This window comes from Halichoeres trimaculatus, unplaced genomic scaffold (genome assembly GCF_033239565.1).
Source record: "Halichoeres trimaculatus isolate MK-OKI-2021-1 unplaced genomic scaffold, fHalTri1.1 fHalTri1_scaffold_18, whole genome shotgun sequence".
NCBI classification, from domain to species: Eukaryota; Metazoa; Chordata; class Actinopteri; order Labriformes; family Labridae; genus Halichoeres; species Halichoeres trimaculatus.
Window position 1 is genome coordinate 1621407 of NW_027437196.1, and position 25665 is coordinate 1647071.

The 25665-nt window shown below is 41.4% G+C and overlaps 1 protein-coding gene across 1 annotated transcript in view; it reads right to left on the bottom strand.

Annotated features, from left to right (window-relative positions):
- Window positions 1-507: 507 nt before the first annotated feature.
- LOC141807590 (uncharacterized) overlaps window positions 508-25665 on the bottom strand; it is an 81521-nt gene continuing 56363 nt past the window's right edge. The window contains exons 3-43 of the mRNA XM_074693713.1: window positions 24809-25224; window positions 24596-24727; window positions 20117-20191; window positions 17660-17752; window positions 16914-17043; window positions 16685-16728; window positions 15150-15338; window positions 15004-15030; window positions 14847-14909; window positions 14666-14746; window positions 14539-14586; window positions 13598-13723; window positions 13112-13165; window positions 12776-12811; window positions 12568-12693; window positions 12388-12447; window positions 12252-12287; window positions 12110-12154; window positions 11943-12005; window positions 10316-10351; window positions 10138-10221; window positions 9923-9988; window positions 9734-9787; window positions 9549-9638; window positions 8591-8626; window positions 8430-8483; window positions 8276-8332; window positions 7995-8054; window positions 7850-7891; window positions 7186-7213; window positions 7002-7070; window positions 6828-6856; window positions 6633-6731; window positions 6404-6557; window positions 5931-6004; window positions 5690-5818; window positions 5409-5456; window positions 5248-5310; window positions 2603-2800; window positions 2400-2515; window positions 508-2317 (exon numbers count right to left, since the gene is read on the bottom strand). Of these exons, the coding sequence (XP_074549814.1) occupies window positions 2116-2317; window positions 2400-2515; window positions 2603-2800; window positions 5248-5310; window positions 5409-5456; window positions 5690-5818; window positions 5931-6004; window positions 6404-6557; window positions 6633-6731; window positions 6828-6856; window positions 7002-7070; window positions 7186-7213; window positions 7850-7891; window positions 7995-8054; window positions 8276-8332; window positions 8430-8483; window positions 8591-8626; window positions 9549-9638; window positions 9734-9787; window positions 9923-9988; window positions 10138-10221; window positions 10316-10351; window positions 11943-12005; window positions 12110-12154; window positions 12252-12287; window positions 12388-12447; window positions 12568-12693; window positions 12776-12811; window positions 13112-13165; window positions 13598-13723; window positions 14539-14586; window positions 14666-14746; window positions 14847-14909; window positions 15004-15030; window positions 15150-15338; window positions 16685-16728; window positions 16914-17043; window positions 17660-17752; window positions 20117-20191; window positions 24596-24727; window positions 24809-25224 (3632 nt within the window). The 3' untranslated portion in view covers window positions 508-2115. The remainder of the gene's footprint in view (window positions 2318-2399; window positions 2516-2602; window positions 2801-5247; window positions 5311-5408; window positions 5457-5689; window positions 5819-5930; window positions 6005-6403; window positions 6558-6632; window positions 6732-6827; window positions 6857-7001; window positions 7071-7185; window positions 7214-7849; window positions 7892-7994; window positions 8055-8275; window positions 8333-8429; window positions 8484-8590; window positions 8627-9548; window positions 9639-9733; window positions 9788-9922; window positions 9989-10137; window positions 10222-10315; window positions 10352-11942; window positions 12006-12109; window positions 12155-12251; window positions 12288-12387; window positions 12448-12567; window positions 12694-12775; window positions 12812-13111; window positions 13166-13597; window positions 13724-14538; window positions 14587-14665; window positions 14747-14846; window positions 14910-15003; window positions 15031-15149; window positions 15339-16684; window positions 16729-16913; window positions 17044-17659; window positions 17753-20116; window positions 20192-24595; window positions 24728-24808; window positions 25225-25665) is intronic.

Here is a 25665-nt window from a genome sequence, read left to right on the forward strand (position 1 = left end):
TTTTCAATGCCATTTTTATTTCAAAACCAAACATTAAAGCTGCCATTTTGGCTCCCTATTATACTGAAATAAATCAAAACTCATGTATGAAATGCTCAGTCTGTGTTATTTGTAGTGACACCTGTGGTCAGAATCGGTAGTGCTTTTTTTTTTTTTTTTTTTTTTTTTTTTTAACGATAACCCTGGCAAAGGAGAAACATTACCCAGCAGGGGGCAGAAATCTCTTTTAAAAACTTATTTATATATCCCTAATATCTTCAACAGGTGTGGATAATTTTAGAGACTCTTTGGGAAAAAAATCAGTTGTTAAAGCTGCTGTGAGGAATTTCTGTTTGGTGGTGGTGCAGTGACGACTGTGGTCAGAATTGGTAGTGCACCCAATTTTTTTTTTTTTTCTCCAAAGAACAGGTAATTTAAAATATTTTTAAGGTCATGTAAAAAGCCTTTAAATGAGAAACAAAAGCAGTTTACCAAAAGAGAAAACTTTATTTAAAAAAGCACCAATATTTATACAAAACATGTGCTCTCCTTTCCCTTAGAATTTCCATCTAAAATCCTTTTTATTCAGCATTAAAACATTAAACTTGTTTCAGTTTCATCTCGTTTTTGACTGATGACATTCTTCAAAAATCTATTTTCGTAACAATAATAAAAAAAACTGTACAAAGAATTAAAAAAGGCACAAAGAGTGAAGAAACAACCAACACGATAAATTACATTCTTAAATTTAATCCTCTGATTTTTTTGTTGTTTTTACGTTATGTGCTGTGACGGCATAAATAAATGGTTGGATTTAAATTAAATATCCTACTGAGAGAAAAAAAAACTGCTAGGAGGTGAAATCAACAAGATGTTTGAAAAGCTACGACACTGAAGGATGAAAATGTTAGAAGAAGATTTTAAAAAAGAAAATACAGTGCATCGAAATCTCTTTGGTGGCAACACGGGCTGACTGAGCTTCTCAGAGATTATGGAAGTGATGGAAACAAAACGTTTGCCTTTTAGCTCGGAGTAAACATTAAAAATGTAGTGATGACAACATGTAAACAAGAATGACGGAATAGTCCTTTTAAGCTTCCTTCCCAGAATCCATCACTCCTTGTGAGAGGTGCAGATTTTGCCGCCTGGGTTTTTCTCAGTGACTGTTTGTGAGCTGAGGATAACGCCTCAGGGTTTAACAAGTTCAGCTAAACTGTTAGCGACGACCTGCATTTTCATTGCTGGCCAGCAGGGGGCGATTCCATCACTTACAAAGAGAAGTGTGATTTTATTTAAGCTAATATGATATTCTACTTTTGTCAAGGTCCCAAGCTCTTACTTTAAATCCGGAGTGAAATGGATATTAAAGCAAGGTATGATGGAGATGTAGGGTACCTCCTCTTAAAGAGGGGGTATTCTGCTTTTCCGTATTGTAAAACATTGTTACGAGACTTTCTGAAATGATGAGGTCATCACATCAGGATCTCTTAGCTGGTTTCTGACATGTTACAGAGGCAGGGCCCAAACATATGGCTGGCCAATCAGAGTGAAGGGGGTTTGTGAAGCAGGGAGCCCTAAAGAGACAGTGTTTCAGGGATTCATAATACACCAGGGAGAGGAAAATAGAGATTCTTACGAGCTGTTAATCATGTAAAGATACTGTGGAGACACCAGAGGGACAGGATAAAGAAAAAAAAAACATGATACCCCTCTTTAATCAAGAAGCTAAAGGTGCAGCACGTTTCATTCCCACTCTGTGAGATGTTAGCTTTAGCACGGCTTTAAACCGACCAGCCGTTGTGCTGCATTTGACGTTATGTGCCACCAGTTTGAAGATACGGGGAATCTTCTGGACGAATTGACATTTCTTAAAAACAGGTCCAGATCGTCCTCACGTTAGCTTAAATCCCCGGATTATAAAACATCAAGAGTTCGTCTTCATCGTCCCGCCTCCCAGAAAAAACACTGGCGACGGCAGAGAAAAGGCGCTGTGTGTTTCTAACAAGGCAGTGAACAACAAATGCTACACGTAGCACCAAAGATGAGCTGCAATCCACATCGTAATCCACAGAGGTCACTCTAATCTCCTCTCCGAGGACATCGAAGCGACGCCAAGCGGGGCTACGTTGGAGTGGTTTAATGGTTTTTGTGCGTCTCGATGCAGAGAACGATGTACTGATTAGAACAGCTCCGTGTTTGCTGGCCCAGGAGCAGACCTGAGGTCAGACTGGACGACTGGCCCATGACGGACACGTGGTCGGCCCGCCACGTCTCGCAGTGTTTGTCCATCAGCCTGAGCCCCCTGCTGGTGGAGCCGTGCCAGACGCTCTTCTGAGGCCTGAGGAAAGACGTGATGGAAATATTTAACGGAGTGACATGAAACAGGCAGAAACGTGTGAGCGATGAGTCATGTGACTGACCAGAAGGGGTCGGCTAACACATCCCGTCCATCAAAGGAGTAGATCGGTATCCTGGAGTTGATCGGTCCGCCATCACCGCTGAAAATTGAGCGCCAGTTCCTAAACATGATGTCACCCTACAAAGAAGAAGACGTTAGACACGACCAGACGTTTCTCTGCTCTCTTCTTCGTTGGTGTCTCTCTGGGTCTGTATGCAGACTCACCCTGAGGTTGGTTACAGGCAGAGTCTCCCTGAAGCCGGGATAGACCACATGGACCAGGTCTTGCCTGTGGGAGGAAATAAAGGCGCGGTAGTTTGTAGGCAAACCCATCGCCTTCGCCTGCTCGTAGCACATCCTGTCGGCCGTGTCGAGCCCCATCATGTCGCCTGAGTGTGGCTGGTTCAACGCAACGAGGTTGAGCTGGAGAAGAAGAAGCAGCAGGTCAGTGTTTGTCCAGTTTGGAGAGTTTTCATGTTTCTTAAAACAGAAACAAAATCATCCAGAGGGTTTTTGAATCTTCATCGTCCTCTGACTTTATTGAAGCATAAGTTTCAAAATAAATAAAAGCACACTTAGAAATGAAAAGTGATGTTCAGTTACTGTAACTTTGTTGTGTTAAAATTACTAAAATTTCAAGTTTTTACAGAAAACTGAACAATGTTTGATCGAATAAGGTAAAAGTCAGAGATTTCAAGGCTACAAAACACAGGAGATTCAACGAACAAACATCTCACTGAAACCCCCAACACGCAGATACTCTATGAGATACTGAACAGTTCATTTCAAATCATCACCTTGTGTAAGTACAGCTGAAAATAAAGACAAGATAACCTAAAATTTCTTTAATCTTTAATAAAATTTACTTTGTGGCCAAATTTCAAAAAACTTTTAAAAAAACTATGTTTCGGCCAGGTAAATTTTGTCGTGATTGTGTTTAATAACCGTACGTGAGGAAAGAACACAATGGACACAAGACACTCCTGCAGGAGGATTAAAGTCTGTCTGTGCTCGACATGGCATGGACCAGCTGTCTGTGCTAAAAGTGGCATGAACTGGGTGTCTGTGCTACACGTGGCATGAACTGGGTGTCTGTGCTACATGTGGCATGAACTGGATGTCTGTGCTACACATGGCATAAACTGGGTGTCTGTGCTACACATGGCATAAACTGGGTGTCTGTGCTACACATGGCATGTACTGGGTGTCAGTGCTACACCTAGCATGAACCCAGTGTCTGTGCTACATGTGGCATGAACTGGATGTCTGTGCTACACATGTGACATGAACTGGGTGTCTTTGCTATACGTGGCATGTACTGGGTGTCTGTACTACATGAGGCATGAACTTGATGTCTGTGCTACATGTGGCATGAACTGGATGTCTGTGCTACACATGTGACATGAACTGGGTGTCTTTGCTATACGTGGCATGTACTGGGTGTCGGTACTACATGAGGCATGAACTGGATGTCTGTGCTACACGTGGCATGAACTGGGTGTCTTTGATATATATGGCATGTACTGGGTGTCTGTACTACATGAGGCATGAACTGGATGTCTGTGCTACATGTGGCATGAACTGGGTGTCTTTGCTATACGTGGCATGTACTGGGTGTCTGTACTACATGAGGCATGTACTGGATGTCTGTGCTACATGTGGCATGAACTGGATGTCTGTGCTACACATGTGACATGAACTGGGTGTCTTTGCTATACGTGGCATGTACTGGGTGTCTGTACTACATGAGGCATGAACTGGATGTCTGTGCTACATGTGGCATGAACTGGATGTCTGTGCTACACATGTGACATGAACTGGGTGTCTTTGCTATACGTGGCATGTACTGGGTGTCGGTACTACATGAGGCATGAACTGGATGTCTGTGCTACACGTGGCATGAACTGGGTGTCTTTGATATAAATGGCATGTACTGGGTGTCTGTACTACATGAGGCATGTACTGGATGTCTGTGCTACATGTGGCATGAACTGGGTGTCTTTGCTATACGTGGCATGTACTGGGTGTCTGTACTACATGAGGCATGTACTGGATGTCTGTGCTACATGTGGCATGAACTGGATGTCTGTGCTACACATGTGACATGAACTGGGTGTCTTTGCTATACATGGCATGTACTGGGTGTCTGTACTACATGAGGCATGAACTGGATGTCTGTGCTACACTTGGCAAGAACTGGATGTCTGTGCTACACATGGCATAAAATGGGTTTCTGTGCTACATGTTGCATGAACTGGGTGTCAGTGCTACACCTAGCATAAACTCAGTGTCTGTGCTACTAGTGGCATAGACTGGGTGCCTTTGTTACAAGTGGCATGAACTGGGTGTCAGTGCTATATGTGGCATGTACTGGGTGTCTGTGCTACATGTGGCATGAACTGGGTGTCTTTGCTATACGTGGCATGTACTGGGTGTCTGTACTACATGAGGCATGTACTGGATGTCTGTGCTTCATGTGGCATGAACTGGATGTCTGTGCTATACGTGGCATGGATTGGGTGTCTGTGCTACACGTGGCATGAACTGGGTGTCAGTGCTACACGTGGCATGAACTGGGTGTCTGGGCTGCATGTAGCATGGACCGATTGCTATGTTCTACTTAACTTGCGCAGTTTTAAATTTTGAGTTTTTCTGTTTTGATTTTTTTCAGGTAACTTTAAATGATCAACACTTGGGCAGTTTTTATCACATGGTTTGTGGAACTGGTTGAGATAGCTCTTGAGTTAAATCCACATTTCATTTCTTGTTGCACTCGCTCTTAAATCTCCTTATTTTATAACATTCATGCCTCAATTTCCAGCAGCTCAAACAAACCAGTCATGTTGTTTGAAATGGTTTTTGACACTCACCCTCTCTGTTAGTGAACGCACCCGCTCCATCGTGTCTCCTCTGGTTTGATACGCAACTCGAGGCTAAAAGAAGCAGAGAAAAGGGGCGTTCAAAGAAAAATTACATGAAGAGAGTTTCAATCAGTTTAAATTGAAAAAGAGGTAAAGAGAAGCTGAAGTACCTCGTCCTGAGGGATGATGTTGTTGGAGAGGTAGATCAGACTGCCGAGCTGTGGAGATACATCAGAAAACTTCTCAGAGATTTTGTTTGTGCATTTTTAACTTCTGTACTTTTATAACAGAATAAATCAAACATCAGAGGAGAATCATACACTGGTCACTTTCTGGATCATAAAAATTCAGCCTGCTGCTCGTTTAATCATTGATTCCTTCAGCCTGTGATGTTTGGATGCTGACAGTTAGTTCTCACAGAAATCTGTTTTGAACTAACCCTCATCTTTACCTGTATCTCTTTCCACCCCTGTGCTACTTTGAGGAAGAGACTTCCTGTTCCTGCGACGTACGCCATCGTTCCCTCTGCGTCCCTGGACGTGTGCTGCATCATGCTGTCGCGGCTGGAGAAGGTTTTTATCTGGAAAACAAAATCCAGAGAAGAAAAACTCCTCAACTCTCTCCAAACTTGTTTCTGGCAGATTTTTAATGAGACGTTCAAAGAAAGAGCCAAAAAATTGAGGTTCACTTACAGATGCTGAGTTACCAGAAGTTCCAGGTGGTCCAGGTGGTCCTGGAGGTCCAGCAGGGCCCATCATAGTCAAAGCTGCAACAAATACAAAACTTTTAGACTCAAGAGAGAGTGAGCTTTGAGTTTGTGTTTGAAGAGGTAAAAAGTGAGAAAAAGCTCAGAAAAACTGTCAAAATTATTGGTTTTAACAATGTGAAACTGGTTAGCAGAATGTGGCTAACGTTAGCAGAGCTAGCACTGCATCCACACGCCTGTGCTTGTAAAATTAGCCCCAAACTGCACCGCACTAAAAGATGCAAACTGTCACCTTAGCATCTTTACACCCAGGTTAGCATCACGCTGTAGCATTGAGGCAGTAGCCAGTAACCAGAGCTGCAGCGCCATCTAGTGGCTGGAGGCCGCACTACAGCATCCTGAGGTCTGCTGTGATGCAAAGAGTTTTAAACCAACTTCTCCGTGCCTAGTGACGCATACCTGAGCCGTATCGTGATGCTGACCCTGGCAGTCCTGGTGGCCCTGGTGGTCCAGGAGGGCCAACCGGTCCCTGTCTGCCATAACCAGGGATACCCGGTGAGCCTGGCACCCCAGGAGGCCCCTGAGGACCCATCACTGACTCTCCTTTTGGTCCCTGAACAGACAAAGAAGGATTAAATTCACGACCTTGGAGAACTGTTGGACGTGAGGAGGACATCCAAAGACTCACCACAGGTCCTGGTCTTCCTGGGATCCCTGGTCGCCCCGGGAAACCTTCCTCTCCTCGGTCTCCTTTCTCTCCTTTAAAGCCCTGGTCTCCTCTGGCTCCCTGTGAGTCCACACACACACACGGACAAAAACATGAGTATGATCTGAGTGTGAGAGCGCAGACACGTCTCAGAGACGGATTTTAGGAGAGACTCACCCAGCCGCCGCCGCGGGGCAGGAACTCGTCTGAAAACAGGAGGAGAGACTTTAAACTCTTAGTTTTCTCTTTTTTTAACACATATTTAAAGGTTTATTGTCATATTAAATGATAAAACTGATAATTTCTGCTGTTTTTGGTTATTTTTATGTCACACATAAACTTCAGACTCACTTGGAGGTGCAGGAAGTCCAGGGAGGCCTCTTTCTCCTTTTTCTCCTTTGGGTCCAGTTTGACAGTTTCCTTACAGACAAAAAGAGAGAAATGCACTAAAGTAAATATCAAAATATTTGGTTTTAAAGTGGGGAAAAACATACTTGAAGCTTAATTCATGCAAATTAAAAATGTTATAATCTACCTGCAGTGACTGTTCCGTCTGGATTCAGCTGAAAAAAGGAGCAAAGTTAAATTTAGTTCAGACATGAATGATAAAAAAAAAAAAGATCATTTTCTCCTGCTTTTATGTTAAGAAGAACAAAGAACTAAAGGATGTAGAATCTGTTTTCAGGTGTTTGTTTTTGTAATACTCAATTTGGCCACACGAGGCAGAGGAGCGCCACTGTTCTACTGAAGTACTGCAGCTACACAATGAACTAAGGAAAACTTTTAAAGTTTTCTGACAAATGAAGGAAATGAGACCAGAGCTGGAAGTTTTTAAACAGAAAAGTTTCAAACAAAATAAAAATATCTGAATCTGAGTTTACGTTAAACCATCTAATCTGTGTTGTTATCATGATTCATGCACATGCAGATTATTTGAGGGTGGGATTAAAGAGATACCTCATTCCTGTATTTGCAAAAAGCCTTCACCTTTCCCGACCGGACATGCAACGAGCAGGAATATTTAAGAGACGGTCCGGAGCAGTTCTGAGTGATAAAGGTTAGGAAGGAGCAGCGTTAGAGGGGACAGAGGAGGAGAGGGAGCATGCAGTTTATCTGTACAGAGGAGAAGAGAAGGAGGTGTGGGAAGGACATGAGGAGAGTGAAAATCCTGAGGCCACCAAACAGAGACGGAGACTTACGGCCATTTTACAGTGAGGTCTGGGCGGGACGGGGAAGACTGTCTTCAGGGAGCAGAGGAGGAGAGGAGACGGTCAGGACAGGACTGTACACACACACCACGACTGAGAGAAGTGTGTGTCAAAGTGTGTGTGTGTGTGAACTTACTCCTTTAGGGCAGTTATAGATCCCTGGGCGACCCGGCGGCCCAGGAGGACCAGGAGGTCCCTGAGGAGAGAGACAGACAACGGTTTTAAATTAAAGCTCCTGTGGGGAACTTTTATAATGCACCAGTTTTGGCGCCCCCTGTTGACTGAAAAGTTTCTCTTAGTGTTCCTGCCACAAAATCTCATCCTGTTTTCTTAAAACAGTCAAATAAACTCGTGTCTCAGTCTGCCTTAACCAGCTGTTAACGTCTGAAGGGAGCTTTAAGCTCAGGGGGAACTCACCGGCAGCCCTGCAGGATCTCCTCGCTCCCCTTTGAGTCCGTTCAGGCCTGGTCGACCCTACACACACACACACACACACACCATAAAACATCAGTTACAGCCGTTTTCATCTTGATTATCACGGTTTCATGTTTGATGGGCTCATGTCACTCACAGGTCTTCCAGGAAAACCGAATTCTCCTTTAGGTCCCAGTGGTCCGACAGGCCCCTGATAGACACAAAACAAACTCAGAGGAAGAACTTCTTCCAGACCTGGAGCTAAGAGCTCCTGAAAAAACTGTACCCAGCTGTTTGTAATGTTTGTTTGTGACTTACAGGCATCCCAGGAGGTCCAGCTGCTCCCAGATCCCCCTGGAAACACAGGAAGGAATCATTATGGAGGAAGGTAGGAAGGAAGGAAGGAAGGAATACTCAGATCCTGAACCAACATGCAATAATAATAATAATAATAATAAAAATAATAATAATAATAATAATAATAATAATAATAATAATAATAATAATAATAATAATAATAAAAGTAATAATAATAATAATAATAATAATAATAATAATAATAATAATTGTTATTATTATTATAAAATAAATAAAAGTTAAAAAAATATTTAATAAAAAAGTATAAAAACATTAAAATAAATACAATTTGAAAAAGAAAAAAAAGAAAAACAAACAAAAATATTAAAATAAAAATACAAAATGATAAAAAATAATACAAAATAAAACACTACAACAAAAAATAAAAATTAAATAAAAAAATGAATTAAAAAAAAGATTAAAATTTAAAAAAGTAAAAAAAAAAGATAAGAATAAATACAATTCAAAAAATAAAAAAATGAAAATAAAAATAAATTACTTAAATAAAAATACAAAACAATACAAAATAATACAAAATGAAACACTACAACAAAAAATAAAAGATGAATAAATAAATAAATTAATAAAAGTTCAAAATAAGATTAGAACAAATATAATTTAAAAAAGAAAAACAAATGTAAAAAAATATAAAATGAAATAAAAAAATATATACAAAATAACTCATAAATAATAAGTGAATAAATAAATAAATAAATAAATAAATAGATAAAATCAGGAGGGGCGATTAAACATTTTCAAAAACGATTTCAAAATAATTTTATGCAGCCGACAGTTTCAAAAAGCAACCAGGTGATAAAAGAGCATGCTTATTAGAAATGCACTGCAACCTTAAATCCTTCAAGTTTTAGTGTTTGCAATCACACATCATTATATGTGAGAATATTAATAAAAATCTGACCCTGTCCCCTTTGGGTCCAGTTGGACCAGCCAGGCCTGACATCATGGATCCATCTGCAGAGATGATAACTCCAGGCTCTCCCTTTTCCCCCTGCACACGAGATGAGACACGAGTTAACATAAAAAACAACGTGCACAGAGAAACATGCATGAAAACAGTTTTCTTTTTTATGCTGGCTTACTCACTTTCAGTCCTGCAGGTCCCCGGAGACCTGGAAACCCAGCGTCCCCCTTCTGACCCTGCAGACATAGAGGAAATGAATTTAATAATCTACTCTTTGTTAAACTGAAGCTCCTGCAGCAGTGGACCTGACAGCTGAGAGGACGACAGTGATCTGATGTCTGTCTGTGATGGATGTCTCTGTCTGTACTCACAGCAGCTCCCTGAGCGTCAAAAATCCCTGAGATGTTGAAGGCACCATCTGTATCGTTTAGCAGAAGCTGGAGGAGACGGAGACGGATGGAGTTATTAATGTGACCAGAGCTGCTGAACCAATCAATCACAGGATCAGACGGATGATTTTCAGCTGGACTTCTCATCGCTCAGCAGGATGACGGACAGAAGTCTTCTTTCCAGCACAGTTACTTACATCCTGCAGGTTGATGATGGTCCCTGGTGGTCCTGGAGGTCCAGGAGGGCCAGGGAGACCGATTCCATCCCGTCCTGCTTCTCCCTAAAAGATATCATGTCTTAGAAACGGTGTCACATTCTCCAAAAGTGTTCAGACATGAGGTGTTTGTCACATTTCTTCTTCTGGGTGGTTTTACCTTCAGGCCTGTATCACCTTTACTTCCCTTTAGTCCCTGAAGAAGAGCCAAGAGGAGACAGAGTCAGAAGAAGTGTGCACAGTGAGGAGGGTAGAGGGGCGCACACACTAAAGTCCCTTCTGGAATATCAAATGTGCACTAAAGTGCCTAAAGTGTGACAAACCACATGCTTCACTGCCCTCATGGAAGCCAAAATGCCCCCTAAAATGTATTTACAGCGCTGAAGTGCTTTCTTGGATGCCAAAATGTCTAACAGTGCCTTTTTGGGACCCAAAATGTGGCCTCAAGTGCCATATTGGATGCCAAAACATATGATTATCTGACCTCTTAGAAGCCAAAACGCGCAATAAAGTTTCTTTACAGTGCTTAAACTTCTCCACAGTGCTAAAGTTTCTTAACAGTGCTAAAATTTTTTACAGTGTCAAAGTTACTTTACAGGGATAAAGTTTCTAAACAGTTTAAAAGTTTCTTTACAGTGCTAAAAAAATTTTACAGTGTCAAAGTTACTTTATAGGGACAAAGTTTCTTTACAGCAAAAAAGTTTCTTTACGGGGCTAAAGTTTTTTTTACAGTGCCAAAGTATCTTTACAGTTTTTTTTACAGTGCCTAAGTTTCTTTACAGCACTATAGTTTTTTGTTACAGTGCTAAAGTTTTTTTAACAGGGCTAAAGTTTCTTTACAGGGCTAAAGTTTTTTTTAACAGGGCTAAAGTTTCTTTACAGGGCTAAAGTTTCTTTACAGGGCTAAAGTTTCTTTACAGGGCTAAAGTTTTTTTTAACAGGGCTAAAGTTTCTTTACAGGGCTAAAGTTTCTTTACAGTGCTAAAGATTCTTAACAGAGCTAAGGTTTCTTTACAGTGATTAAGTTTTTTTATAGTGCTAAAGTGTATTAATGGCACTAAAGTTTCTTTGAGATTCTAAAGGTATTTTACAGAGCTACAGTTTCTTTATAGTACTAAAGTTTCTTTACGGCACTTAAGTTTCTTTACAGTCATAATGTTTCTTTACAGTGTTTAAGTTTCTAGTGCCGTTTAAGTGTCTGTATGGCATTTAAGTGTCCTTACTGGTCTCAAAATTCTTTACAGTGCTAAACTCTCTTTTTTGGTGCTAAAGTGTCTTTACTTTGCTAAAATGCCCTTGAGTTAAAGTGCCTTTTTGGATGACAAAATGCACTGAAATGTTTTTACAGCACTCAACTGTCTTTATGGGGCTTAAGTTCCCTGCACTAAAGTACACTGGCACTAAAATGCACTCGCACTAACCAAAATGTGTGCTAAAGTTTCTTCAGGCACTTTAGTGCCCTCATGATAAAGTTCCCTCTTGGAAGCCAAAATACACGCTAAAGTGTCTTTATGACGCTAAAGAATCCTTGGGCTAAAGTGTCCTCCTGATTGGAAAAACTCACTGAACGGCCTCTTGGGTCCGAAAACTCTTAACTGTCTCTGTAGGAGTGGAAGTCTCTGACTGTATTTGGCATGTGACTGCTGGAGCTGGGCATCAAACCTCCAACCCCTTGGCTTGTTTCCCTTTTGGCTTTTATTACTATTTAATCCTCCAGGTCTTTAAACAAAGATTTGAATAAAATCCTCAGAGTGATTGTCCCTTCGTTAGTTTATGGATAAACCGACCTCTGCTCCTTTAAGTCCTTCAATCCCTGGAAACCCGGGTCGTCCGATGATGCCTGGCTCCCCCTGCAGGCCACAGAGAGAAATGCTCAAGGCAGGTACACATGCCTCTTTACATCACCAATAAGCTCTGTGTCAAAGCAGAGATTTAAGAAGTTCCTCTGACTCACTTTCTGTCCTGGACTTCCTGGGGGACCAGCTGAACCGTCGTTACCCTGCAGGAGAAAACAAGGAGACGGTTAACGTCGGAAACCTCAGTTTTAAAATGTAGCATCCACCTCAGAAGGATGAAGCAGTTTTAGTTCCTCTCACCTGAGGTCCTCTCAGTCCAGGAAGTCCTGGAGGACCCTGAGAAACAAGGTCAAGTGGATTTATCAGACAAGGAAGAGAAAAACAGAGGATAAAACTGGAAAAAGTGACCGTGCAGAGACAGAAACATGCTGTTTACCTGTGGACCTCTAGAGGGCACTGCTCCAAAACCACTCAGCACCCCAGATCCCTCCAAGTCCTAAAACACAGCGACAACAAAAAAACAGTTCCTGAATATCTCACAGAAAAACGATGGTTTGACTTTTTATGACCAAGTTTCCTGATTCTGTTTAATGTGAGCGTTTCTCGATGGTCTTACCTCAAAGTCTAAGGTGTATCCTCGTCCAGGAGGACCAGGAGGACCAGGTAGACCCCTCGGACCGGGCGGCCCTTGTGGACCATCTGCACCTGGAAGGCCTGGGAACCCTGCAGGTCCCTGATCCCCCTGTGGGACGTGAACTCAGTGTAAAAACCAGGTTTTAAAGGATGAAGTGAGACAACAGAGAGGTGGAAAAGTGTAACTGTACCTTTAGTCCGGGCTGCCCGCTCAGACCAGGCTCCCCCTGAGAGACACAGGAAATAAAACGTCAGTGAGCGTCTTCGCAGAAACAAACATGTTCATGCTGAGTCCCTTTAGCTTCATTAGCTCGTTAAGCGTGTGTGTGTGTGTGTGTGTGTGATGGTTTCTGCTAACGGAGCATTAAGACGTCAGCTCAGGGGAAATCAGAGCCGGCGTCTTTAACCAGCACGAGCTGATCCAGCTGCACGTTCAGGAACAAAAACTCAGTTTAAGGCTGATTCAGAGCAGCAGGAGGTCAATACGTGAAGAGTCAGCGCAGAGCGGACTCATTAAAGTCCATCACCTGGTCTCCTTTGGCTCCAGCAGGACCAGGATCTCCATCTCTCCCATCGACTCCCTGAAAGAAACCACACAGCGTCAGATTCCTGGGTCAGCTCATCGACTTCTCTGTGAAAAACGTGCTCTGATAAAAACTTTAATCCTGTTTGTTTACTCTGTGAGGTGTTAGTAAAAGCTTTTTAAGGCGTTTTTTAAAAAAGACACATTTCCCCAACAGACGCTGCAGCAGACCATGTTCTCACAGCATCTCAGCAGGAAGTCAGAGCAGGAACATGGCTTTTCAAAATAAAGTTGAGGGAAATTCTGTCTTTTCAGCCCCTCAGATCTAAGGGGCCTGATGTAATACCTGACCAGACCCTGAACCAGACCCTGAACCAGAAGCAGACCCAGAGGCACTAAACCACTCCTCAATCACCTGTGAACAGTTTTTCATTTTATTTCTGTTGTTACCTCAGAGTGAATCAGGAAACGAATGAACTAAACTACTCACAGGTAGACCAGGTTCACCCCTCTCCCCGTCCTTCCCATCCCGACCAGGAGCTCCAGGTGGTCCTGGAATGATGTCCTCAGATGTGGTTCCTGGGGGACCTGGTGGTCCTGGTGGCCCCGGAGGCCCCTGAAAAAAATAGATAAATAAATAAATAACAGGAAATAAGCTTAAAATGCATGCTTAATACATGAAATGTAATTAACAAACAACAACATCAAAAAGTTGAGCAATATTATCAAAATATGTTATCAAACTCAAGTATTTTTTTTAAAAAAATCAAAAAATTGCAAATTATGAAATTCCAAAATTTTTCAAAATCTTTGCAAAATTTTAAAATTTAAAAAAATGTCAAATTTTTCCATTTTTGATATTTCTACCTCATTTTTGACAAATGTATTTTTTTTTTCAAATTTTATAAATAAAAAAAATCAATTTTACAAAATTTCTGAATTTTCAAAATTGCCCTAATATTTATCTGTATTTATTAAATTGTATTTATTTATTTATCTTATTTTATTTATCGTTTTTGCATTTTTTTTTTCAAATATTTGCATATTTGCAATTTTTTTCTGAATTTTTGTTAATTTTCAAATTTCTAAAATAATCGAAATGTTTGCAATTTTTTAAAATTATAAAATATTTTGGAATTATAAATTTTTTTGAAAATCTTGCAGATATATCTCAAGTAAAAATAAAACTGGAGACATCACAATTTCAATTTTATAATTTCAAACTGCTTCTTGATTAGACAATTATTCTATTTAAGATATTAAGAATGTATAGATTTTGTACACTACTTAGTCTTTATTGTGAAGAAAAAGTAGATTTTGTGACTTAAACCCAGGTGAGCTGAGGAAAAATGGCTCTTCTAAAAGTAAAGGTGCAGACCCCTGACCCAAACAAAAAGGACTGTACAGACCCCTGAGGGGGGACAGACTTACCCTGAGAATCTCTGCATCACTGTCGAAGTCATCGAATCCTGATCCCTCCTGATGAAACAAACACGTCACGTTAACGACTGACTCAGTTATTTTAGATTCATCTCCCTGAAATTCAAATCAAACCTACCAGGAACCTCGCAGACTTGCTAGGTAGCCCTGGAGGTCCAGGAGGGCCTGGAAGACCTGGTACTCCAACCCCAGGATCACCCTGAGAAACACACGTGTGTGAGGTGTTAAACAGCCAAGTCTTCATGAGTCAGACTTTAGACCTGGATCATATCAGGACATCGAAGCCGGGGACTGTTTACCTTCTCTCCCTTTGGACCGGGCTCTCCTTGTAGACCTGGAAATCCTGGAATCCCAGTCGCCCCCTTTGAGAAGCAGAGTTATGAGTAATGATTGTTAAATTTCAGACATAGAAGCAGGGAGAGTCTAAACCCAGGAGACTGCAGAGACTTTACTCACAGCGGCGCCGTCTTCACCTTTACTTCCCTGGAGGAGAGACAGGAACAGGAAGTGATCCGTCAGTTTGTGTCTTAAACTTTCAGAGCGTCCTGAAAACACAGCCAGCTCCTCATGACCTCCTTAAGATAAGAGAATTAAAGACTCACCGGCTGGCCGTCTTTCCCAGGAAGTCCAGGTGTCCCAGCAGGTCCCTGTGGTCCTTGTGGACCACGAGGCCCCGGCTCCCCTCCTTGACCACTCCCAGAGGCTTTCCCTGGAGAACCAGGAGGTCCTGGGGGACCAGCTGGACCTGGTTCACCTCGCTCCCCTTTCTGCCCTGGAGACAGCTGCAGGGACTGTAGATGAAACGAGTCAGGGACGTTTGTCTGTGACACTAACATGCTAACATGCTAACACGCTAACATGCTAACACGCTAACATGCTAACATGCTAACACACTTTGAGCTCTCTGAGGTAACCACCACCAAGAATTAAACTAGAATGTGTTTAATAAGACAAAATATTTTTTAAAAGATAAATAAGACATATGTTAATAAGATAACATATTTTAAAGGAGATAAAACATATTTAAAAAGATAACATATTTGATAAGCTAAAATGTGTTTGATTAAAAAAAAAATATGTGCTTCATGAGATGAAGAAAAGTTTAAAAAGATTTTCAAAAAATCAAAAAGATAAAATAATTGAAATAAGATGAAATATTTTTATAGAGTAATGTATATATTTAAAATGAATTATTTTTAAAAGATTTTAAAAAATTGAGTAAGATAAAAATATTTTCAGAAGATAAACAATTCTAAAGAAGATAAACTATATTTAGAAAGATTAATAAAATGTGTTTAATAAAATGATTTAAAAAAATGTTTAAAATGATTTTTTTTTAAATGAAAAAAAAAACATTTAAAAAAAGATAAACTTTATTTAAAAAGGTAAAATATATCAATAAGATTAAATGTGTTTGAGATGAAAAAAGATTTTTGAAATGACTAAAAAAATATTTAGATAAAATATATAAAATATAAAATAAAACATTTTCTAAAATATATAGTATATTTAAGATAAATAATATTAAATGAAATAAAAAAAATAGCAAGATAAAATAATGGTCACAAGATAAATTATTTCAAAGAAAATAAAAAAATGTAAATAAAATTTGTTGAATAAATTAAAATATTTGTAATTATACAAAAATTGTTAAAAATATATATATATATGTGGATGAAACCTGAAGTGTGTCTCAAAAATCCCTTGGATTATGCATTTTTAATTTTCTTTTTGTTGTTTTCATCCAGGAAATTTAGAGCCATGACAGATTTTTAAACCTTAACTGATTTGGTTTTTTTTTTTTTTTATTTACTTATTTTTTTATTCACAGGAACCAAACAGTGGAATAAAGTCAATAAGCATGATTGAAATACTTTTTATCCAAGTAATTTTTAGTATTTCTGCTCTAACAACCCTTCTTTCTCTCGGACAAATCAGTTCAGAGATCTACTGGCATTTCTCTTTGTTAATTTTTTGCAGGAAGGGAACCGTTTATTACAAATAAAACATGTTTTTAATGACAATTTTCATTAATCTGGTCAGTCTATTAAACCAAAAAGATTTTAAGTAGGGCTCAGTTCTCTCCCTTAAAGAAAGATTATTTTTTTCTTTAATATAATTTTAAAGAATTACTCACAGTTTCAGGAACAGAGGCAGGAGAATCCGTCTGAAATGATCGTACTGTAACAGAGAAAGTGTGCACAGGGGAAAATATCAGGTTAATTTCAGCAAAAGAGGATGAAATCTTTATTTTAATGCTTCATGAGGTTAAAGCTTGTCCGTCCTCTACAGCACCATCTGCTGGTGAGTTTTGGTAAAGCACCACAGGAGGAGCAGCTTGTGTGTGCTGCAGATTGTCCCTTTACCTCCCGCTGTGGTCGTCTCCACCTCCTGTCCTGAAGTCTCCTCCGTGTCCTCGTCATCAAACATCGTCGGCGTCTCAGTGGGCGGAGCTCGGACGGGGCTGCTGAAGGTGGGGTCCAGCTCTGGGAGGGGCTGAGAAAACGACATAATCAGAGTCATGTCAGGGGACGAGACAGGAAACACGATGATGATTTATCTGTCATGATCAGTGCAGGATTGGGATGAAGATATTTTTTTTATTTCATGTTAATTTGAGGAGATTAACAAACTGTTTCTGATGCATAATGTGGAAAACATCTACACATGAAAATCTGCAGAGTTTGGATGAAGTCATTCAGCATGTGGCAGGAAATGTTTCCTCTCAGATCAGATTCAACAAATGTCAGAGACATTCCTGACATGGCTCTGAGCTGACTCACTCTGCAGCTTTACGTTACCACAGTTAGAGCTCCCTCTAGTGTCTGTTTGTGATATCTACAGGAGCTGGGAGGCTGAGGTAGGGTTAGAAATTACACATATTGGTTCCAATATTCCTGTCTGATTAATAACAATCTATAAATAAAATGAATGAATCAGAGTTCAGCTCCTTTCATGTCCTGTTGTGATTTCAGAGAGCGCAGAGCTGGCAGGGAGCCGCTCGTATCTCCATGATCCCGTCTCCAGCAGGCCTGGGAGGATACGGACTGTTTCCTTTGGTCTGAATCCAACCAGCTGAGTGTGTGTGAGTCAAACACACACACACACATACCATGGTGTACTCTCTTTCCTCCATGATCTTCTTCACTTCATCTCGTCCCTCCATGTCTTCATACGTCCCGTCTCCGCTCCCGTAGCCGGACGCCTGCAGACGGACAGGAGGAGAGGAGGAACAGAGATGATTAAAGCTCCTTTCAAGCTGCACATTTAGAAAAACCAAACCAGGAAAGTCTCCAGAAATGCAGCGACGCCCCTTTAAGAGAGTTTGTTTTCCCAGAGTTTGTGTCCTGACGTTGATTATTCTGTTTAGAGCTCCACTTTCACTTTGAAAACAACAGATATCACCAATGATTGATGCTAAACACCGAGAGGAACAGAGCGGACGAGAGGGATAAATACAGATTAAGGAAATAATAACAGTTATGCTCTGAATTTCTAAATATTTAACTTCTGATTGGTTTCACCGATAGTCACAGTCTGATCCTAATGAAAACATCAGGTTTTTAAAGCATGATTAGCAAAAACGGGGCTGAGCCTTCGTCACTGACACAGATGCAAGTTTGTCACAGAATCAGCCAATCAGGGCTCACCAATTTAAATATACAGATGTTTGTACATTTCTGCCTGTCCTTTCCCATAAAGGGTTGGAGACAACATTAGCACAAACACAGTAACCTGGTTTTAGCCTTTAGCTTGAGTTTTTGCCTTTAGCTCATTTTCAACATTTAGCTTCAGTTTTTACCTTTAGTTCATGTTTAAGCCTTTAGTTTTAGCCTCTAGCCTTTCAGTCATGTTTCAGCCATTTAGTTTGTAATTTAGCCTTTAGCTTAACATTCAAGCCTTTAAATGAGATTTTACCCCTTTACCTTGTTTTTTAGCTTTATGCTCATGAGTTATCCTTCAGCTGATGTTTTAGCCTTTTGCCTTAATGTAAGCCTTTAGCTTATGTTTAAGCCATTAGCTCATGGTTTAGCCTGTAGCTTATTTTCAATCCTTTAGCTTGTGTTTTAGCCTGTAGCTCATGTTTTAGCCTTTGGTTCATGATTTCACCTTAATGCTTTTTTTTTTAGACTTTTGCTCATGTTTTAGCCTGAAGCTTTTGTTATAGCCTTTAGCTCATACTTTGGCCATTTACCTTGTGTTTTAGTATTTAGCTTGTGAGTTATCCTCTAGCTTATGTGCTAGCCATTAGCTTGTGTTTAAGCTATTAGCTCATGGTTTAGCCTTTAGCTTATTTGTTATCTTTTAGCTTGTGTTTTAGCCTGTAGCTCATGTTTAGTCTTTAGTTTTTGGTTTTGACCTGTTGGTAATGTTTAAGCCCTTTGGTTCGTGATTTAGCCTTAATGCTTTTTTTTTCTTTCCGACTTTAACTCATGGTTTAGCCTTAACCTCACATTTTAGCATTGAGCTCATATTTTAGCCCTTTATCTTGTGAGTCATTTTTCGGTTGATGTTTTAGCCTTTTGCTTTCATGTTAGCCTTTAGCTTATGTTTTAGCCATTAGCTTATGTTTTAGCCATTAGCGTATGTTTTAGCAACTAGATCATGGATTAGCCTTTAGCTTACATTTTAGGCTTTAGCTTGTGATTTAGCCTTTGGTTTATGTTTTTGCCTTTTAGCTTGTTTTTTAGCCTTTAGCTTATTTTCTATCCCTTAAACTATGATTTAGTCTTCATTATGTGTTTTAGCTTTTAGTTTGAACAGACCACTGCAGAATAACAGCTAAATGTGGGTTGGAGTCAACATTAGCACCAACAGTTTAACCTGGGTTTTAGCCTTTAGCTCTTGTTTAAGTCTTTAGCTTGTGCTATCTGTCTCCTGTTTATCTTTCTTCTGCTTGTCTGTTCCTTTTCTTTCTGAAAGTTAAGCTCCAGTGTCCACCATCACTATCCGGTCCTGCTCAACCTGTTCAGGAGGCTTTAAAGTAGCATTTAGGAATGACCTATACTGGTGCTGATAATCTCATTTTAAGGTGGATTAGGATCAGGTAGATATCTAGAAGCTCACTAAAAAAAAATCTTTACAGGGACTTTAAATAAAGTGGCATACTCTAACCACAAAGCAAGTACTTAATTTGGCTGCCATTGGTGTTAAGATTCGATTGGCTAGAGCTTTGTAGCTGCATTAGCTTGTACAGACATGCAGATCGACTATTGTTTGCATTGATAATATTATTCATAGTTGTTTTCAGTTGAACAGGAAAATCTTAGTCGCTTTCATGAGAGTCAGCAACATCATAGTTGTTTTTGTGGAGTGTTTAGCTGGTTGGTTAGCCAAATTTAGCCAGCTTTTTGACAAAGAGAAAAAAAGAGATGAACTTTAAACTGTTGGAGTCCCTCTGATGTTTTGTTAAAATTGCGCACTGTTGCTTTAAATAGAGGATCAAACACACAGGAGCAGGTGAGATGCTGTCCATGTAGTGTGCTGTAGTGTGCTATTTCACCACTAGAGGGGGTAAAACTCCCATGTTTGCTGAGCAGGCCTGATGTTTGTTTTCAGTCACACTCACATACGGATCGTCCTCCTCACACTGGTCATCCGGGGCCGTGGGATCAGACTTCAGCACCAGCTGCTGGATGGAGCCCTGGAGGGGAGAGGAGGAGGAGGAGGAGGAGGAGGAGGAGAAGGAGAAGAGGAGGGGAGTAAGCATGGTAATTTAATTCAATCTGTGTCATTAAACTTTATTAAAGTTTTATCGTAGCTTTCCCACACTCCAGCATGAAACCAGTTGGTCAATCTGTCCGTCTGTCGTTAGCCGGCACTTTATCCAGATCTACATGAGCGCTCTCCAACATCTGGCAGCTGAGCGCAGGTGTCTCCAGCTCGTTCACAGACTTTTTTCACATTAAAACCAGAGAGGACACCAGCATCTGACAGAATTACAGCACTTTGCAGAGTTTTTAGTGTTTGGAAGCAAATCGACCAAATGTGTTTCATGTCGTTTGCAGAATATTAAAGCGAACTTCACGTCCCAAAACTATTCACAAAATCATCAGAGCGTGCAAACAGCTGCTGCACATCCCGTCTGTGCTCAACCAGTGACCGGGACGGGTGTTAAGAGTTCAACACTTCAACGCTGAAACACTTTAACAGCATCTGACGAGGAGTTCAGTTTATGAAATTTAACAGAGAGGAGAGGAGGGAGAGGAGCAGCACACTTTTCTGGACTGATCATCTGAATTTAGCTCATATTAAGTGAAATTAGACATTTTTTTCCTTAAAATAAGACAAAAACACTCGGTAAGATTTCAGTTTTTTGTAGTCCCATCATGTTGACTCGTCTTTAACAAAGAGCTGATGCTAAAAGAAACTTTTCATCAACAAATATCACACAGCTACCTGTGTGTCTGTGTAACCTCAGTCAGAGAGGATCTCATGCAGCGTCTTTGGATCAAACCAACTCCAGGGAGAGGGAGGGATGCTTTTCCAGGTTTTTTGTTTCGTGTCCGTTTCTTGTAATTTTTTCGTCTCTTTTTCGTCATCTTTGTATTTGTCGTGGATCATTACTTTGTACGGCTCATTTGTTGGTCATGGACACCAAACTTTTTGTGTCTTCAGTGATATTTTTACTACTTTTCTCCTGTGTTTGTCCAGAGATCCTACATGTAACCATGGCTGAATTGTTTACATGTAAAATCAGCTGTTAGCAGCCTGTATGCTAACTGGTGCTAGGCCAGATGTTTCCCCACAAGGTGAGGAGAAGGAGGTGAGGACGACGTGCTGGTTCGACCTGTCCTTCTATCCATCGTTATTGGGAACGTAAGATCTATCTCCAATAAGATGGACAAGCTAGCTGTGCTAACCCAGCAACAGAGGGAATACCAGAGGGCAGAGTAGCATCATGCTATTCACAGACATGGCTAACAGAGCTAACACCAGACACCAACGCCACATTGGAAGAGCTTCACCTGCTGTGAGCAGACAGGATCCAGGAGACAGAGACTGAACAGACTGCTGAAGAAGCTCAGTCCTGGACCCTGTGGAGGTGGAGGCTGGCTGACTGGACAATGATGGACAAGCTGTCAGCATCTATTTTCTTATGGAGCTTTTTGCACTTTCTATACACTTTCTTACTTTGGTTTTCTTGATTGCTGCTGTGGCTTCGATTTCGTTTTACTTGTTACAATGACAATAACGTACGTGTGACAGTCTGTCTTTTATTCCTCTCTGAATGTCAGGAATGGTGCTGAAAAAGGTTAAGCTCTGCTTTGTGTCTGCAGCTCCTGGCAGTCGCCGTGTTGAGGAAAAAGTTGTTGCCAGAGCAACAGAGAGGAGGCAACTTCATCTGCGTGTTTGTAGGAACGGTTTCAGCGCTGCAGCAAGGTCGGCCTTCTTTAAACCGGATCCATCAAAGACTGAGTGATGCAGACATTTCTGAACACACACGAGCAACACTCTGCAGACGATGATATGCTGTTCCACCACCAGAGGGCGCCACTTTATGTAGTTCAAAGAGGAATGTAGAATGACCTGTTGGCTGATCTTTTTGGCCTCTATTGAAAGAAACTTTATTTTCTTCTCTAATGAGACTTTGAGGAAGAGTATTCAGTCTATCGATCCACAGGTGGCGCTGTGTGCGAGCGCTCGCCGGCTGCGCGGCTGTTGTTATCTCCCCAGGTGGAGATAGAGGATCTGTGATGGAGCAGCCAGTCCAAACATGAGAAGCTGGAAACAGACGGTCACTGCTGGAGCTCCGTCTGAGAGGGGAGGAGGAGGAGGAGAGGGGAGGACTGTACGGAGGAGGAGAGGGGAGTCATGGCGCTGACTGTGGGTGAAGACGTCCTCTGGGTGATCTAAGCGCCGTGGAGCCAGACTGAAGATGTGCTGATAGAGGAACATGATGATGGATGAAACTCTCTGATAAATGTCGTCTGTTTCACGTCCAGTTAAAATACTTTTCTTTCTGATCTGAGAACTTTAGCGTCTGTTAGCTTAGCTTCTGCCACTCTCTGCGTTCTCCAGCTGAGCCCACAGTTCATGATGAACGACTTCAGCTCAGACGTCTTTTCTGTTTAGCCTTTAACTTATGTTGAAGCCATTAGCTCATGTCATAGCCTTAAGCTTAAATTTTAGTCTTTAGCCTGTGTTTTAGTCTTAAGCTTGTGTTTTAGCCTTTAGCTCATGTTTTAGCCTTTGAACCTGTGTTTTAGCCTTTAGTTTGTGATTTAACCCCAAGCTGATGTTTTAGCCTTTTGCCCTCATGTTTTAGCCTTAAGCTTATGTTTAAGCCATTAGCTCATGGCATAGCCTTGAGGATAAATTTTGGTCTTTAGCCTGTGCTTTATCCTTTAGCTTGTGTTTTAGCCTTTAGCCTTTTCTTATCATAACTATTTTTATCTGGAAAGCACTTTGGTCACCTTGAGTGTTGTGAAGTGCTCTAAAAATAAATTTGGATTGAGTTATTGATTGATTTAGTTTGTGTTTTAGCCTTTAGCTTTTGTTTTAGCCTTTAGCTTATGTTTTAGCCTTCAGCTTGTGTTTTAGCTTTAGCTTGTGTTTTAGCCCTTAGCCTTTGTTTTAGCCTTAAGCTTTGTTTTAGCCTTTAGTTTGTGTTTTAGCCTTTGGTTTGTGTTTTAGCCTTACGCTTTGTTTTAGCCTTAAGCTCATGTTTCAGCCTTTATCTTGTATTGTGTCCTTTAGCTTATGTGTTTTAGCCTTTAGTTTCTGTTTAGCCTTCAGCTTGTGTTTTAGGCTCTGGTTTGTGTTTTAGCCTTTAGCTCATGTTTTTGCCCTTATTTTGTGTTTTAGCCTTTAGTTTTGTTGTTGCTATGTTATAGCATTTAGTTTGTGTTTTAGTTTTTGGCTCAGGTGTTAGCCTTAGCTCATGCTCTATCTCTCTCCTAATTCTTTTTCTTCTGCTCTTCTGTCCTTTTTCTGTCTGACAGTTAGGCTCCAGTGTCCACCATCACTACAAAATTAATCACAGAAATCGTTTTCAGCATCCTGATTTAGAAGAGCAGACTCCAAAGATGTGTTACTCAGAGTTGCAGAAGTTTCCAGAAAGAGTTGTTGCTCTAAATCATGAAAGAACATCCAGAAATACTTGTGAATCTTCAGGTTGATTTAAACTTCTTCATCAAAGTGAAAGAGTCGTCCAGGAATGAACAGAGTCCAAATACCTGAATGAACAGCGTCTCTAACTCCTCGTATTTCTCAGCGTCTCAGATTCCTCCAATAAAACCTTAATGAGAGGAAAATTCTTCTTTCTCTGTCCCGTACGTGAACTCACAAAACTACAAATCAGAGGACGAACGCAGCACGGAGGAGGTTCAGCTTTGTTTTCAGGTCAGAGGTCAGGTCTGTCCAAGCTGAGCCACCGTCCACGAGCTGATTTATTCAGATTCATTCGGCCATCTTTGATTGTTTGTTTTGGCTCCTAGCTTGTTCTGGTTTGATATTCTGAGAGCACTTTGGACAGAGTTTATCTAAGCCAGAAAATCCATCTTCTTCATCCAACACAGAATTAAAGAGAATTCCCTTTCCTCTGAGCTGTTTTCCTCCCATCATCCCTCCTGTTGCTCTGGGACAAACGCCGCTCGCCGCTCGCTGATTGGGAGGAAAGCGCTGAAGCGTCTCATCAAACACCCAAACTGTAACCCCAGGAGATCATTTCAGAGGATCATGTTTGATTCTGCCCCGTTTAACCACAGACTTGGCGTTTGCTTCACGGTCACACAGCTCACAGGAAGTCATTGGAGATGAGATCCGCCATATTCCAAGATATGTAAATCACACGCAGCTTGTCGTTTACGAGCTCTCGTAGGATGAAGCAGCGCTCGCAAACACATGTGGTCGTTCATTCCTGGTCTCCCGTGGCGTCGTAAAGCTGCCAACGAAGACTATTGTGTTCATGTGTCAGATGTAAAACAGGCGGCGGCCAAACGCCACGTTGGTTTCTGCGGTCAGAGGCGGATCCGACATGGATTCTCAGCCCATTCATCCTTAAACATAAAAACAAGATCAGGATCAGGATCAGCGTGGGACTCACCACAAACCTCGGCAGGCCCGTCCCGCCTGCGTTCCCCACAAAGATCCCAGAGCTGGCCTCGAATGTCAGCGGCTGAGGACTCCGGATGAAGTCCACGCGGTGGTATTCCTCACAGTCCATGAAGAGACGCACCTGAGAGACGCCACATTCTGATGTTAAAACAAAAATGGAGGCAAAAACATGCAACACAACACCTGATCGCTCTGCACTCACCTCCGCGCCCTGCACGGTCAGCGTAAACCGCGCCCACCTCCCCGTCAGGTCTCCCATCTTGAAGGAAGCGGCTTCCTGCGTCCCCCTCGTCCCCGGCTCGGTGTAGTACAGCACCACCCTCTGCGATCCGTCCTCCACCTCGGACAGCGCCACCCCCAGGTGAACGATCTTCTGATAAGCATCTGTGATGGCGAACAGCACCCCGCCTCGGCGTGTGGTAGCTTTAGCCGTGACCGTGATGGCGAAGTCGTAGTAGAACGGGTCAGGGACAAAGGACTTAGTGAGGCGGCCCACGTTGGCGTCCGGGCCGAAGCTGTAGGCGGGGTAACCCTCGAATCCTGTGACGAAGGAGACGGAGGGAGGAAGGGGGACGCCGATCAGCTCGGTCAGGTCCAGAGCTCCTGAAGATCCTCGATCTGGAAGGAAGCAAACAGAGAGACGGCGTCAGAACAGAGTTTCAGTCTGAAGCAGACGATGACTCTTAAAGAGGATTTTTTCTAGAGGGGGTCATTTGTCTCAGAATTAACTCAGTGAAACTTTGGAGAAGACAGAGAAGTACCATTGGGACACAAACATCACCCCCTGCTGGCTGGAAAAGGAACTACTTTAGGAGATATTCTTTTATACCCACGCTGTAAAAACATGTAAGTCCTATACCTACCCTACTATACTTTGATATGCTGCGATGAAGCGCAGGCTGTCTGTGCTTTACATGGCACAGACGGATTATCTTTCCTAATCCAACAACACATCTCATTTATTAACATCACACAATAAAAACTAAGAAATCATCGGCTGCATGGCCTTGTGCCATCTGAAGCACAGACTGACAGTCTGTGCTGTTAAGCATGGACAGC